The sequence below is a fragment of the Nanorana parkeri genome, unplaced genomic scaffold (genome assembly GCF_000935625.1).
Source record: "Nanorana parkeri isolate BGI_ZX_2015 unplaced genomic scaffold, ASM93562v1 scaffold14, whole genome shotgun sequence".
Classification (NCBI taxonomy): Eukaryota; Metazoa; Chordata; class Amphibia; order Anura; family Dicroglossidae; genus Nanorana; species Nanorana parkeri.
In genome coordinates this window covers 747,754-764,342 of record NW_017306282.1, presented here as the reverse complement: position 1 = coordinate 764,342, position 16,589 = coordinate 747,754, and the positions used below count along the sequence as shown (strand labels likewise).

General features: G+C 44.3%; 1 protein-coding gene across 1 annotated transcript in view; it reads left to right on the top strand.

Moving 5' to 3' along the window:
- The window catches only part of UHRF1BP1L (UHRF1 binding protein 1 like), a 79,382-nt gene extending 65,625 nt beyond the window's left edge, over positions 1-13,757 (top strand). Inside the window, exons 18-21 of the mRNA XM_018558046.1 lie at positions 2,036-2,295; positions 6,471-6,579; positions 8,368-8,576; positions 13,609-13,757. Coding sequence (XP_018413548.1) covers positions 2,036-2,295; positions 6,471-6,579; positions 8,368-8,576; positions 13,609-13,731 — 701 coding nt within the window. The 3' untranslated portion in view covers positions 13,732-13,757. The remainder of the gene's footprint in view (positions 1-2,035; positions 2,296-6,470; positions 6,580-8,367; positions 8,577-13,608) is intronic.
- Positions 13,758-16,589: the final 2,832 nt, after the last annotated feature.

The following is a 16,589-nucleotide window of genomic DNA, read 5'->3' as shown; positions in this document are numbered from 1 at the left end:
TTTATGATGTCGGCTGATTTGGTTCACATTCCAGTTCTTCCCACTGGTTTGGGTTTGGTTGAGATCAGGGCTTTGTTTCTGAAAGTTGCTCCTACTGGCCTCCTGTATGTGGTCACATATGGGCCGGTAGTACTCAAGCTCCATCACTAGGTGGCGCTCTAAGTTAAGCAAACATATTAGAAAAATGCGCACATAAAATGAAAATAGAATTCTTGGCCACCAAGTGCATATTTATAGTGCATGTACTGTATGTGAACTGTCCTAATTGTCAGTCATGCTACAGCAGAGACCTGTAGTTAAATTAAAAAAAAAAATGCCTTGTAGAATGAGATCAAAAAGGCTGCTGGTCACAGAATATCTAAAGGACCGCAGTCACAAAAAAAAAATTTGCATTTTGACAACATTGTGCAAACAATGCATATAATGATAGTATTCAGGATATTATTTTTTTTTCACTTTTACTTGCTTAGAGAGCAAGCTGGCCTGCAAAAATGACAGTGAAAGGGCTTGGCACAATCTATAACATTGCCAGGGGTGCTTTATAAGGGTTACGTTTTATTTCCAATAGTTTACTTTTCTATCATGTGCTGCAACTGCGTAAAGCAAAAGTATTGGAAAAGCAAAATGTACTCTTCCCAATTCTTATAGTCAGTGTGTGACACTGCAGCTGTCACACGTCGGCTCTGTAGATCGAAAGCTGAGGGTTCACAAACAACTGATCGCTCAGCTCACGTTCTTCTCCATGCAGTGAGCGGTGACTGTCAGTCATCGGGGATTCCCCCCCTCTATTGTCTATTCCTCCAGCGCTTATTGGAGGAACAGACAGATGAGGGGGCGGGCTCTAGCAGAGCCAGCTGTCAATCGGGCAATATTGCCAGGATTCTTCCTGGCTGCAGTGTGGCTTCGCGCTGTCATCATATAGCAGGCAGTATAACGGTATATTCTCAGTTTGGATCACAGGAGGACATTAGTAAATGTCCTCTTGTGACCCAAAAGAGAAGTAAAGCCAAAAAAAAAGGTTTGGCTTTAGTTCATTTGTAAGCACCCCTGGAAGTGTTCTTGTTTCTACCAGATCCGTTCACTGTCTCTTCTGCTGGACATGTAAATGTAAGGATAATTAAAGGGGAGCTCCTAGCACGAGAGTCAGAGTAGCATCTCTGAAGTCAACCCCCCCCCCCAAAAAAAACATTTCTACTCAATTGTTCCCAATTCAGCAAGATATTGCCCACCAAGACTCCAAGCCGCTTGTTGAAACCTTCTGAGCCAGGCCTGCACATGGACTGTATTTTTTCCAGTCCGAGGAGGATTCATTGGAGCATAAAAATGATCAAAATAGAAGAGACACAAAACTGTTACCGTGTTAAACAGAGTACAGGTTCTCTTTAAATCCGAAGGCTGCGGATGGGGCCTTTTATTATTGGTAAGGGGAGGGATGAGCTTTAATCTCCCGGCCTGTGCAGTGATGGGGTCTAGTAAATCCACGAGAGAAATTGCACAGTCCTGAGGAATTACAGCTTTGTGAAAACAATTGCCTTATATTAATCTGTGAAGAAGAAACCGCCTTAGACGCCGATTGTGAGGGATTATGGGAGAAGCATATTTACAGCCATCTGTCAGGACAAGCAGGGAGGAGAGGCGATGTGTTTCACTGCACGGCACTGAATGCGGTTCATTCTGTAACTACATGAGCACAGGTGTATGTTACACGCTCTCCTTTCTGGATCAGCTGTCACAGGAGGCGGGGCGGTGCGGGAGGAGAGCTCAGCCTCCTGTGACAGCAATGGCTGTCTCTGCCCACACTGCCACTCTCCTGATCGGTGACAGGAGACTGAGCAGACCGGGGAGGGGGGGACGTGCTCTCCTCCCGCAGCGCTCGGCCTCCTGTGGCATAAAGAATGGATGCAGCGATATTTCAGCCAAAAAATGGCACTTTCGGCATTTGCATCCCCTGCATCGGTGCATCCCTAGTAGTGTGCACATTTTTTGGGGGAGAGTTTTAAAATGTTCGTTTTTATTTTTCTGTTTTCTCAATCAGGTTCTGATCAAAAGCCCTCGTCTGCAGAAGAGAGGGTGTCGTCTCCTGAAATCAGCCTGAGATTAGAGACCGGCCCTAGCGCTAAGCGCTATTCTTTATTAGCAGCTGAAAACGGGTTCCTCCAGTGCCAAGTGACAGATTTCACCTCGGAGTTCCTCACGTCTACCCTGGCGAATATCCGCCATTTTGTGGAAGACGACTCGGTGGCTGAAGTCATGCCAATGAAGATTAAGGTTCAGAAAGTCCGGCTACACCTACAGGTTATTATAAATGAATTTATTGCCTCTTCCAACAGATTCTGGTGAATATTTATAACTATATATCTGGGTTATTGTAACATGATTTTCCTAAATGTAGTGTATTGCACATCTAGGTACGTTCATTGTTTTATATCTCCATGGGTATTTCTTTGCACATTCCAAGCGATGCGGGGCCATTAAGATTAAAGCTGAATACACAGATAAAATACATTTAATGAAGCTGTTTTACCTGCCAAAGGATTTGTATTTCTGTCCATTTAGTCCAGCACATTTCTGGCAGGGGTGCAAACCTGATTTTTCTATGCTGCATTTCAATAACACAGGTCCTTCCCCAGTCTGTGAATGGGTAGCAAAACAAGAACCTGAAGACTTATAAACATCATCTTTCTTTTACACGCTCCTCCTGTTAGCATGCCCTTTGTCGGCGCTTGAGCACTGCAGCACAACTGATTGGCTTATTATGCTGCTTCTCCCTTTTCTAATCTGAGATGTGCTGTACAATGAATGGCAGGAGGCTTATACCAGGTCACATCACACTGTACATATTAAATATATTATATATTTGTTGATGTATCGATGATTACAGAGCTGCATTAATTTTCATATCTGGCTGAAGTTTAGCTTGAAATAACTAGCAACACAGAGAGGCTGAGTACACTGATGGAGAAGAACAGTAAGGCACAATCACTTTGCTGCAGTATTGAGAGAAAGAATAGGCTGTATACATGGCTGCCCTGGAATCACTTGCCACTTAAAGGAGAACTATGAGGTGAGTGATTTTTACTCACCTCATAGTTCTAGCCGACCTGTGACAATGAGACTGTTACAGGTCGGCTCAGTAGATCGGGAGGTGAGCGAACACATACCGGCGTACGCTCACCTCTCGATCCTGTCACGGCTCTCTGCTGTGACAGGGGAGGGGTTGGATTCCCCCCTCCCCGCTCCGATCCGCCAGCGCTGACTGGCGGAACGGACGCGGGAGGGGGCGGTTACAGCTGGCTCTGCCTTTTAGATAGGTAGAGCCAGCTTTCAGTCACGCAGCTGCGGGGATCCCGGCACAATTGTCAGGATTCGCTTCAGCTGCGGCGTCTCAGTATACCGCCAGCTGCTGCTCGCGGTATACTGCGGTGTCTCAGTATACCGTGAGCTACAGCTCGCGGTATACGGAGCCTAGGGTGACGGGAGGACGCTAGTTTGTGTCCTCCCGTTACCCATAGGAGAACTATGGGGAAAAGACTTAACCCCATAGCGATTGCACATACACTGTATGGCTAAAGGTTTGTAAACACCTGACCGCACCTATGTGATCTTGTTGGACATCCCATTCCAAAACCATGGGCATTAGCATGAAGTTGGTACTCCTTTTGGCCATAACTTTCCACAAGATCTTAGAGCGTGTTTGTGGGAATATGCAAAATACATTTTTGTTCAGGCAAAATAACTTTTGTGAGGTCAGGTACTAATATTGGATGAGAAGACCTGGCTCACAGTAGATGTTCCAGTTCACTGTTCTAGTACACTAGGGTTGAGATCAGGGATCTGTGCAGGTCACTTGAGTTCCCCCACACCAAACTCCTCAAACCATTCCTTTTGGAACTGGCTTTGTGCACAAGGGGCACAGTCATCTCAGGGGAAGAGAAGCGGGCCTCCCCAAAGTGTTTCCAAATGGGTGAAAGTGCACATTTGAATAAAATGTCTTTGTATGAAGTATTATTAACAGCACTGGAAACACTTGAGCTCAATCATTTGAAGGTGTGCCCACATAGCATTACCCATTGACTAGAGTGCCTCAGGTGCCCCCAAAACCAGGGAGTATAATATTTACATTTACAAAAAAAACTATATCTTAACTACAGACAAAGACAGAGTTGAAATACTTCTATATGAACATTGCCTGCGGAAAGATTTGCTATTTTAAACAGTATAGCCACATTTCTGACCTCCAGTGCAGTTAGGGAGCACAGCCTGGTCAAGGATCTACCCCCTGTGCTATCACCTCCAATAAGCCTATTCACAACATAAGCGATGGTGTCTGTACTGCCTTACAGTGCTGGCCCTTCATGCAATGCAGGGGATGTCAGAAAGTAAATTGGGGTTTTATACTTTTAGTATTAAAAAATTGTTTAATTTTTTAAATTATGCAACTGTATTAAATGGTGTTTTCGGATATCTGCCTGTATTCAGCTTTAAATTAAATTGCCAGCCAGGCACTTCCAAATGGCAAGTAAAAAAAAAATCTTCCAGCTCCAGTGACACAATGAGCATCGTTTTTGATATTCTCCTCTCTGGCAAGCTGGGGATATTAGATTAGAAATGATTCACCCCAGGCAGAAAGCTATTACAGTATATTGGCTGGTACCTGTGAAACCCCCGTGGTTTCCCGAATCTCCTGATGCCACATGTGCAGGTAATATTTCTAGAGGACAAGCATGAATCACCATCTTTAATGGATTATTCTATTACAATGTAATTGTTGTATTGCATTTACCACCGGTGCATACTATATGCTGCTTACCAAGACCGATATGACTACATAAGGGGTGGGCCAATCTGGAGCCTTACTTTCCTGCTAAAGGGAATATAGTATTGAAATGTACATTGGAAAGAGGGCAAGATGAATGGGAAAAATTTATTAATCTGCATTAAAAGGAAACTGTCACCTTTTTAAAGTAGATGTAAACTGTAACTGAATGGTACGTGATTGGCTAAAGTACCCTGTATCATAAATGGCATTTTTTTAGCTCCTTTGTTGCAACGCTGAACTTCTCCAGCCCTTTTTCAGCCACTTCCTGTCTACATGCACTCCAGTGATGGCTGCACATCATTTATTATATTTATTATAAAGTATTTATAGAGCACCAACAGTTTGCACAGCTTTTTACAGAATAAAGGGAGACAGTTAATGTTTCAATACAATTCAAAACATGAGAGTTAGGAGTGACTTGCTCATTGGTGCTTACAATCTAAAGTTCAGGTTTCCTTATGGTGACAACAGTGGACCATAGCTGTGCAATGTGTTGGCACAGCCACTTGTTGTCTCCATCGATGGGGTGTGTGACAGGGGTGACATCATGGAAGAACATTTTGGAAATGGGGACACAGTGTTGTCACCCTATAACAGAAGGTGCCTGCAGGAGGAGGTATTTTATTAAAGCTTGGGCAAAAAACATAAAGAATGTGTTCCCTAGCAGCTCTGTAATTGTACAGTCCCCAGCACTGTCCCCCGCAGACTCACCATCCAGTAATATAATGTTGCTTTAGTGACGCCCAAAGTGATTAAACTACATTGGAAAGAGGGCAAGATGAATGGGAAAAATTTATTAATCTGCATTAAAAGGAAACTGTCACCTTTTTAAAGTAGATGTAAACTGTAACTGAATGGTACGTGATTGGCCACGCCCCAGAGAAGCCACGCCCCAAACCCGTCCCCAAGCTAGTGTGAAGGAGACAGGGAGGAGTCCCTCACTAACTACCCGTCAAAAGCCGGATGCAGCCCTGCCTGTAATTAACAGGCAGCGCTGCATCCATGACAGGTTACACAGTGGGGAGGCTTTCCCTGCTCTGTAGCCTATTAGATGCCGATCTGAATGGAGGAAAAGCTGTCGGCTTCAGACTTGAAGCTGACCGCTTTTTATTCCATAATTCTAGGTGAGGCTCTGCCTCCCCTGACCACATGTCCCTGATGGGATGAGCCCACTGCTTTTTTTTTATACAGTATGTAATTTTATATTCAGGAAAACAATCTAAAATCATTTGTGTTTTATTTTGACGCTATGTAACTGCAGTATAATATTGATAACTAAAGTATGTATACTTTAATACACTGCTACATTGCCCTATTGAATCGTGATCTTCAATAATAGATCCACTTTACCAAAAGGTAAGATTAGGTCATTGAGAACCAAAAAGACTGGAAGGAGATTACCCAACCCCTCACCCTACTCCTGGAAAGGCTGTCAGAGGCTAGAGAGTGATTTGGGTAAATACAGCTGCATACGTCTATTTGGGAGCGTGGGCGATGTACAGGACAACTATCCATTGAAGGTCACTGGAGTTGTCAGTTTAGAGTGACAAATGTGTGTGGATTGATCATGTCTGTAAAAGACAATATGTATCAGTCTGTGTGATGACCATTGCATCGCATATCAATTCTAAAGCATCTTTTTGCCTTTTAGGATGACAGTCCACGGAATAACAACAGTGAGCAACATCCAGAGCCCTTAATGCTAAATATCGAGAATTTCTTGGTAGAACGATATGATGATGGATCTTTTTATATCAGAGGTAAGCTTCCATTCTTCCCCTTCTGTAATGGGATTGGTCAGATTTGCAGATTAAAGTTAATCATGGAGGACAGATAAGTAAAGGGAACAAGTTTACATGGAAATACAGCAGGACCCTAGTTCATCGGTATTTGGGGTGAATATCTAAAATATGTATGTACTATATGCAATAACAGGTCCCTGCCCAGCAGGTTGTGCAGCAAGTTGTATGTGGAGTTGCACTCTATGATTTAAAGAATTCTCACAAAAACACCCAGGGGACTAAATGCATATAGCACTTGGTCCCATTCGGATCGGTGGCACCATTGCAGAATAAAAGCACCTCTATTTGTTAATGCTGGCTGTGGCTCCGCCCCAGTCTGAAGCATAAAATATGGGTTTTTCTGTTTTTGGGGAGGTACAGCCAGCATTAAGCCTCCACCACCTCTCTTAGCGGTTTGCGTACTATTATGAATGAACAATAAGCACTACAGGGCTGTGTGATGGAACTGCCGGCTGCTAGTAAACATACAGGGCAGCAGCAGCTCTATCACACAGCTCCAAAAGCACTGACTGTTCATTCATAAAAGACCACTCAGTGCTGCAGGACTGTGAACTATCTGCTGGGGCTACTTGTAAGAACACAGCCGGGCAGATAGATCATAGCCCTACAGCACTGCGTGATCTTTTATGAATGAATTCTCTCCGCTTTCAGGGCTGTGATCTATCGGCTGGGGCTGCGTTTACAAGCAATTGTACATGTCCCATTGAACGCCTGACGGATAGATCCCAAGACTTGTAGCAGGGGCGCTGAAGCGAGACGCGGATGGCGCCGCACTTGAAACCAATGAGAAAAGTCACCGGCACTCCAACTGTGATGCAACCTTGTCTTTTATTCATAATATCGCAAAGCAAACAACGTTTCGGGGCTGCATAGGGTCCCTTCATTAGGCAAACAATTTGAACACATTGTTTGTCTGATGTAGGGACCCTATGCGGTGCTGAATGTCATTTGCTTTGTAATAGTATGAACTTGCGTCAATAAAAGACAAGGTTGCCTCACAGTTGGAGTGCCGGTGACTTTTTTTTCCCTTATTGCGTTTATAAAAGCCCCGGGAGATCGATCACATAGCCATGCAGCGTTGAGTGATCGTTCATAAATAAACAATCTGCACTGTTGGGGCTCTGTGATAGGGGCTGTGTGATAGAACTGCCGGCTGCTAGTAAACATACACTCCCCCGACAGCACTGAATGAACAATCAGCGCTGTCAGGGCCAGTACATTGTACGACACAGGCCCGACGCTCAGAGATTCATTCATAAAAGATCACTCAGATCACATTGCCCAGCAGCGCTATCTGCCGGGACTGCTTGAAAACACAGGCCCCGCAGACAGATCACAGCCCCACAGCACTGAGTGAGCTTTTATGAATGAATGATCAGTGCCGTGTGGGCCAGTACAATGTATGGCACATCCCCGACAGCACTGAGCATTTAATCATGAAAACTCACTCAGTGCTGCCAGAGCATTGCACCCACAAATGGAACCCATCATGAAAGAAGCATGGTTCCTTCAATTGATGACCATGCATTTTGAAAATGCCGGTTGCTTGGCTACACTGTTGATGCTTTTGGCATCAATATATCCGAGCCATTGGCCAGAAAGACTTTTATTTTATCATTTGTTTTTATATACCCCAAAAATGTTGCTTACATGGCATTACTATAACAATTCAGCATAGGTCCACTTCAGTCTGGCACGTAGATACTAAGTTTTTCTTATTGTTATCTCTCCTGTTTTTTTCCTCAGGTAATCCAGATTCAAGCACCAACTCCACCTCAAATACTAAAGAAGTGAACCATATAGGTTCCACAAACTGTGACAATACCAAAAGTATACAGCACAGAAGCAGCGCTACAAAATGCACACAGACACTTTGCGATGGCCCTGTCCAGGCCAAACCAGTAGAAGGGATTAAAAGCTTCAATCAAAAAACAATGGCTGTTAGTAAAGAGCAGGTAAGGTGTCCTGGAAGCAACACTGAAAAACTTGGCTATATTGAAAAGGTTTGGCTACCTGAAAAGCCTTCAGATTTTGACAGATTCCTGGTCTCCTGCTGCACTCTCTGGTTCCTCCCCCTGGTCCCTACATCATAATGGGATACAGTAGTGGTGTAGAGGCGGGAGGTTCGAACCACTGAGTTGAGAGGGAGCCAGGGATCTGACACACTTGGAAGTGCTGTAGGTGTCAGATTCTGGAGATTCTTCAGGCAGCAAAATCTCTTCCATACAGCAAAGTTTGGTGGGTTGGGCTGCGGGAGAGGTACTTCCTGTCTTCATTGCAGGGGGCACTTTTTTTTTTACTATTCAGGTTTTCATAAAAGCTAACATCCCCATTTCACCCACCTACTGACCAGTGGGTCTTAACCCTGTGTTAGGCCTGTGTCAGAGTTTACACAGGGTTAATGACCTGCTCCCTTTCCCCAGGTGACAGGGTTCTGGCTGAGCATTGCATTTTGGGCAGAAGAGCATATATACTCCCCCATACCCAGAAGCAAACGGGGGAATTTATCAAAACTGGAGCAGAAAAACTCTGGAGCAGTTGCCCAGGGCAACCAATCAGCTTCTCTCTTCAGTTTGTTCAGATAAGATTTGAAAATGAAAGAGAGAAGCTGATTGGTTGCCGTGCAGAGTTGCTCCAGATTTTCTCTGCTCCAGTTTTGATAAACCCCCCTCATTGTATTTCCAAATGAAACAGCAGGGGCATGCAGCAAAGGTGTCTATCAGTTGGTAGGGGATTTGGTAATTTCAAGAGAACCTATCACTTAACCCTGAATGTGCAAGCTACAAATCCTCTTTTTACCAAAAAATTGGGTAATAATAAATGTTTTATCATTTAATATAGGGGAAACTTTTTTTTTTTTGTTTTTTTTTAAATTTCGTTAATTTTTCCTTTTTAATATAGTAAAAAATAAAAAGGGTTACATTTTATTCTGCCCGGAGTTCTTTAAATGTTATCCTTCCCGTTTAATGATTAAAGTTGAACTGTGCTGAAACTCCGCAATAAGCTAATCTTCTGAACACTTGGAGATCCTTCAGAAGTTCGATAGAAAATCGTGATCTCACTCCGAAAACTGTTTGCCTAAGCAGCTAACTCTTTGTCCAAAATGAATTCTCATGAAATCACTTATGTCTTTGAAGTGCTCCCGATTAATCAGACGATGGGAGTGAGTGCCAGTTCACCTCTCGTGTCCCGGGGGGGAGATTGACGCTCTCTGTGGAATGTTCGGGATTAATCAGCAGTTCACAATTAAATCTTTATATCCTTTTTGGGCTGCTGGTTCTAGCTGGGAATACACTTCAGAAATGTTACCCAGTGAGCAGCAGTATTTATAGTGCCAAAGAAGTTCAACTTGCTACAATAACTTGCTACTTCTTGCACTTAAATGGAATTTTGGATTTGCTTCTAGACTTCCTCTTAAAGGAGAACTATGGGGTTAAGTTTTTTCCCCATAGTTCTCCTTAGGGTAACGGGAGACACAAACTAGCGTCCTCCCGTCACCCAAAGCTCAGTATACCGCAAGCTGTAGCTCGCGGTATACTGAGACGCCGCAGCTGAAGCGGATCCCGACAATTGTGCCAGGATCCGCCCAGCTGCGTGACTGACAGCTGGCTCTGCCTATCTAGAGGCAGAGCCAGCTGTACCCGCCCCCTCCCCCGTCCGTTCCGCCAGTCAGCGCTGGTGGATCGGAGCGGGGAATCCAGCCCCTCCCCTGTCACGGCAGAGAGCCGTGACAGGATCGAGAGGTGAGCGAACGCCGGTATGTGTTCGCTCACCTCCCGATCTACTGAGCCGACATGTGACAGTCTCATTGTCACAGGTCGGCTAGAACTATGAGGTGAGTGAAAAGCACTCATCTCATAGTTCTCCTTTTAAGGAGGAACTCCGGGTTTTTTCCAATGGCCCCTCCCGCACTGCAAGGGTTAAGTGTTTGTTAATAAGGAAAATATACTCATCTGATCCTCAGTTCCATGTGGCTACTAGGCCACTCCCCGCAGCCTCTTCTCCCCCAGTCTAAGGACCTGTGACATCATCATGTCTAATGCAGGTCTATTAGATGTGAGGACGTTCACTGAGCGGAGGGGGCAGAGGTGAACGCTGGATGCAGCAGGACCGAGGATCAGGTGAGTGTATCTTCTTTATTTTTGCCCCTAGACAAAAACGAGCAATTAACCATTGCAATGCGGGGGTAGGCCCACTGCAAGGGGTTAATTTGGGGGAGATAAAACAGTTCTTTAAAGTTGAATTCACTTCAATTGAAAACACTTAAAGCAAGGCAGCTTCAAATGTATTGATATACTATTAAGTGTATTTTTTGAATGCAAGTAGTATATGTGCCTGAATTTGTCCTGACCTTTCCCTGTACAGCAGAACTCTAGGTGAGGAAGGGTCAGCACTAGGAGTCAATCATGTTTGCTACATGCAGGAGTGTGACAAGGAACATGCTGACAGGAGCAGAGTGAACAGACAGAGGGATGGCCTCATCAGCCTGCTGCTGCTCTATCACTGCCCATTCAGTAGACTGGGGGCAGGGAGATGACACTGCTGCATTCCTCAAAGCAGACCTTTCACCATTAAATTGCATTGTTTTTCATGCACTTCCTCCCCCTCCCTATTACGCAATCACATATTTAGTTTTTTGCATTTACAGTGCCATGCATATTCGCCCCCTTGGTGTTATCTTATCTAATTGCATTACAGCCTGGAATTAAAATGGACTTTTGTGTTTGTACCATGCAATATATACAACATGCCTACCGCTTAAACCGCTGAACACTTCACAGATCACAATGCAATCTTGTACACACTAGCAATATGTCATTTTTGCTGGTTAGGAATGACCTGAAAAACATGATATTGAGATGATTTCCAAGACAGCAAAGGACAGCCAGTTGATGCTCCTGGGCTCCATCTAGTGGCAGCAGTGTCGCAGGAACGGAATTCACTCAGCTATACGCTGGGCAGAAGATTTATAAATCGGCCCCTTCGTGTTCTTCTTTTTTTTTTTTTTTTCTCCTACATGTTTCCAGGCATCAAGCCCTAGTATTTCCCAAAGAATTCTCATTGTCTGTAACTAATAATGAAACACTTCATAGTTAAAGGAGTTCTAAAGTCAAACGATGAACCTTCCTATTCTATCAGTTCTATAGCAGCTAATAAAACTAGGTATATGCTACATACAAATAATTCTTTCATGTTTCTTCATCATATATGTGCTTCCTATCTTGCACCTGTCTGTCTCCTGCTTCCTGTAATCTTTGCGTCCTGATGTGGTGTCTTTCCTGCCACGTCACGTAATGCATCCTTCTGGGGACTACATAGCCCACTTTACATTGCAGGCAGCAAGCTTTGATGACATCATGTAGGGTGGCTTATTTTTTATTTTTATTTCTCATCGCTTTCCTCTTCAGCACATTTGATCCCAGCGGCTGGTAATAATTTAAAGTGTATCTCTAGCTAAGGTTTTTTTTGTTAGTTTTGGATAGAGCAGAGAAGGGTTAGAACTAGGGATGTCCCGATACCACTTTTTTTAAGACCAAGTACAAGTACTGTCCCTTATGTACTTGCCGATACCAATTACTGATACTTTTTCTTAAAGCGACAGGTGAAATTTTTGTGTAAAACAACACAGACTGATGATTTAGGGCAGTTTCTCACCAGGGCTAAATATGGATGTCCCCACAGCAGAACACATGTCCCCGAGGCAGAACACATGTCCCCGAGGCAGAATAGCATTCTGCTTTGGGAACATGTGTTCTGCGAATACACGTCCCCAAAGCAGAATTCCTCTCACCAGGCTACATGTCGATCTCACCCGGGCGACGTGGACATCTGCAGTGGCTCTGCGGGCACTCCACCTCATCGGCAATGCCGGGACCCAGCCTCTCCCATGTCCAGACCGGCGATGATGCCACGTCCAGTCCGGCCGACTATCTGCACTGCTGGGCCCCGCGACTTTCATCCACCTCCCGGCCAAGTTCTCATCAGTGTGCGGCAGGAATCCCCCAGCTTCTAGCCCTGGGGCGGTAGTTCCGCCCCCGGGGCTGTCCATGGCTGTGCCTACGCCGGGAAGGAGGAGGATGAGATAAAGAACCGGACAGGCAGGAGATGAAGAATCCGGGCATTTTCACGAGTACAATTACTCGTGAAAATGCCTGGTATCGGCCTCGATATAGATACTGGTATCGGTATCAGGACATCCCTAGTTAAAACCTCTTACAACAACGTTGTCACCAGGGCTGTAATCTGGTGTAATCTGAAATCTATGGTGGGAAGACTAACAACAATGCATGGCTTTGGTCAATTCCCAAAGCCAAAAAACACTTATTGATTTAAAGGAGCTTATTTTAAATGAACTCTCAGTTCCTGTGTCAGTGTACCTTCCAGAAGTAAGAGGTAATCTCAAAAGCAGGGCACAAACATATGTACAAACCTTACTAGGATGCTTTCCTTCTACGCTGTATTCAAAACATCATTGATTTTAACACATATTAGGTTGGAGGATGTGACAGGTCTTTTCCCCCTGCATCAGAGTGTTCTCTGCAGCATTATGCAGAGAACACTCCATAGGACGCCACAGGCTCAACACCATGTTCTGCACTTTATAAATAGACTGTAAAATGCAGGTTCACTGCCATGTCCTGCAGAGAGCAGATACCGCACTCTATTTAACATAGTTCCCTAAGTGTCTTTCTGAATTATGTAGAAACAATACACACTACTTATTTCATATCTTCAGAGCAGAAGTGTATTCTAAAACACATAGGTGGGAATTTATCAAAAGGGGAGCAGACAAAATCTGGAGCAGCCGTGCTTGGCAACCAATCAGCTTCTCTGTTTCATTTTCAAATCTTAACTGAACAAACTGAAGAGAGAAGCTGATTGGTTGCCCTGGGCAACTTCTCCATATTCTGTCTGCTCCAGTTTTGATAAATCCCCCCTATAGTTGAAATCATATTAATTGCCTTCCTTTATTTTTTTTTCTTGCAGCTCCTTGAAGAAAATGAATGTCTTAAACATGAACTGGCCAAAACCAAGATGGCTCTTGCTGAGGCTTTCATGGAAAGGGACAGCCTTCTTCATCAAATAAAGAGGATTAACTTGAACAAGTAGCCTTGCATTTTGCTCTGGAAATGAAAAGACTGAATACGTTAAACTGTTCGATTCCAGTAACAATTATGATTTTGGCCAGGGCTTCACTGACAATGGAAATCAACGAGATTGGCTTTACTTGGTCAGTAGAAGGGTAGACGTGATGTTTATGGCCACACAGGGATGTATATTAAAACCTGTGCCCGGAGTAGTTTTTGTGTCCCGCAAAAACCAAATATTCAGCAAGCAACCTGGCGTTCTCATTGGATTTCTACAGGGAGTGGAAATACGATTGGTTGCTGTGGGTCACAGCAACTTTTTTAGGTGCACAAGTTTTGTAGGAATGTACACTTCATGTTTTATGTAGCCATCTTTATAACAAAATCATGCAGCTCCATTGTCCGAATTGTCACCCCGAAAACTTTAAAGGGTAACGCCATTAGGACTCGCCTCTGGACAGTTCTGGGATCTGCTGGTTTGTTTTACCATCTCGCTCCAGTAGGTGTCACTGCAGACCATTGCGGTGAGTTGGAGGTACAGGCCATGGTTGCCCGGGGGCGCTCTGCAGTCCAGACATTTTAAGTGGCGAACAAAAATGCATGGACTTAACTTCATTTTATATTCCCCTTTATCGTACACTACAGGTTAAGTCTTATTGGCGTTCCCCTTTAAAGAGAACCTGTGCTTTCTCCATGCAGAGCAAAGCAACAGGTTCACTTAATTGCCATCTTCCCAGCTTTGCATACCTTTCCTTCACTCCCCTGCAGCTTTGTTTGGCTATCAGGGTGAAGAGGGAAAGCCCCTTTTTTTTTTGCCCTTGAGAAAGCCCAAGCTCTTTACATGGCACTTGCGGGGGGCTGAGGGCTCTCACCCCTCTCCTATGTGACAGGGCTGGGTATCTGCGTGGCCAAGCACCAACGCTGTCACATAAGTGGAAGGGGAGTGAGTCTCCTAATCCCCGAACCTGGAAGTACCGAGTATTTTTCTTCTCACAGTTTAATTGAGGGGGAGCAATGGAAAGGTATGTGTAGCTGGGGATGGGGCAGTTTATTCCCTCTGTTGCTTTGCCCTGCATGGGTTCACTTTAAGCTCTGACTTTTTCAAAGTATTAAAGTTTGGAAGACATTTTTTGATTATTTAAGGAAGGTAAAACATCTGATATTAATTATCTTTAAGCAGATCGGTTTTAATATTGTTTAAGAATTATTTTTTAATTTTTATTTGCACTATCAATAAATAATTCAATGCATTTGCATCTTGTGTTCCGTATTTTTTTTAATGTAGCTCTCATTCTTTGTTGCAGAAAAATACATTGGTATGTGGATGCGTGTGTTCCTTAGTTGGCCTCAAAGGGAATCCACAAGGACAGATACATAAGTGCTGCAATTGCTAACTTGGTCTTACAGTTGCAGGCCCAGGACCCATATCCTTATCCTTGCTTCTCCATTTAGTGTGTCTCTTACCCAGAACAAGCATGTAGTCACTGAAGTCAGAACTTGCAACCAGCACACTTGTTTTGCGTTTTTCAGTGACAGCTGCGGAGCTCACATATTCCAACATGCCGACTTCAATATTTATACCCTAATTTACTGTAAGTTGTTCCCTTTAAATGAGGCACATAAATATAAATTAAAGGAAGGCTGCAGGCCTAAATAATTAACTAATGAGGGCACAAATCTTCTAACACATGGCCTTTATTAAGATCCAAAACTCAGCTTAATGTTACTGTTGGCATTTGAAGATATACTTATTCTTATTGAGCAATAGATGAGCTTTAAAACAAGTCATCACTGACCTCTGTAGCTGCAGGCACTGTGGATCAATTTATCCTGAAAATTCACAGCACAGTCACCAAAGTAAATATGTCTGTAGCTTGGTAAAAGAAAAATGGTCGGTCCTTGGGCCCCCCCCCCCCCTTCCCAGTAGTAACTCAGCAGCTCAGCTCCCATCTCCCAGTAGTAACTCCGCAGCTCAGCTCCAGTCTCTCAGCAGTCCAAGCAGCACAGCTCCCATCTCCCAGCAGTAACTCAGCAGCTCAGCTCCCGTCTCTCAGCAGTAACTCAGCAGCTCAGCTCCTATCTCCCAGCAGTAACTCAGCAGCTCAGCTCCCGTCTCTCAGCAGTCCAAGCAGCTCAGCTCCCGTCTCTCAGCAGTAACTCAGCAGCTCAGCTCCTATCTCCCAGCAGTAACTCAGCAGCTCAGCTCCCGTCTCTCAGCAGTCCAAGCAGCTCAGCTCCAGTCTCTCAGCAGTCCCAGCAGCCTGATGAAGGGACCCTGTGTGGTCCCGAAAGCGCTTGTTGTTCATATGACAAAAAACTTCATTAAATGAAGCTTTTGCTATCTTAAAAGGACTGGTGTGCTGGTGACATTTCTACAATTCTGCTGACATTTGCGGCGCCATCCGCAGTCACTGCGAGCACCCCCCACTACAAGGGACATATCGGTAAGGAGTGCGACAAGGATAGTATTTAAGTTCCAGGAGGCAGACGCAGAGAGTTCCAGAAAGTAAAGGGAGATGGATTCATTGGTGAAAATGACCACCGTGAGAAGAATGGGAAGGAAAAGAAGAATAAGGATTGTAAAGAATAAAAAGCCTGATACCATCTGTAAGTATCTGTATGTAGATTGCCATTAATACCGTTTCTAAAGGTGCCTTTGTTGTCATTTTTAAGATAAGGGGGAGGTCCTCTTTAGGTCACCAACATACAAGAAACAGCAAATGAAGTCAAAACCTCAATCTGCATGCTGGGCCTGCCTGCAATGGAGTCTCAAGTTTTCTTCACAGCAATACTCTCTGCGTAGAAGATGGTAGACTAAGGCTGGCCATACACTGCTCTATTTTTCTCGTTTCTCAACCCGTGGGCTGAATGAAAAAAAAA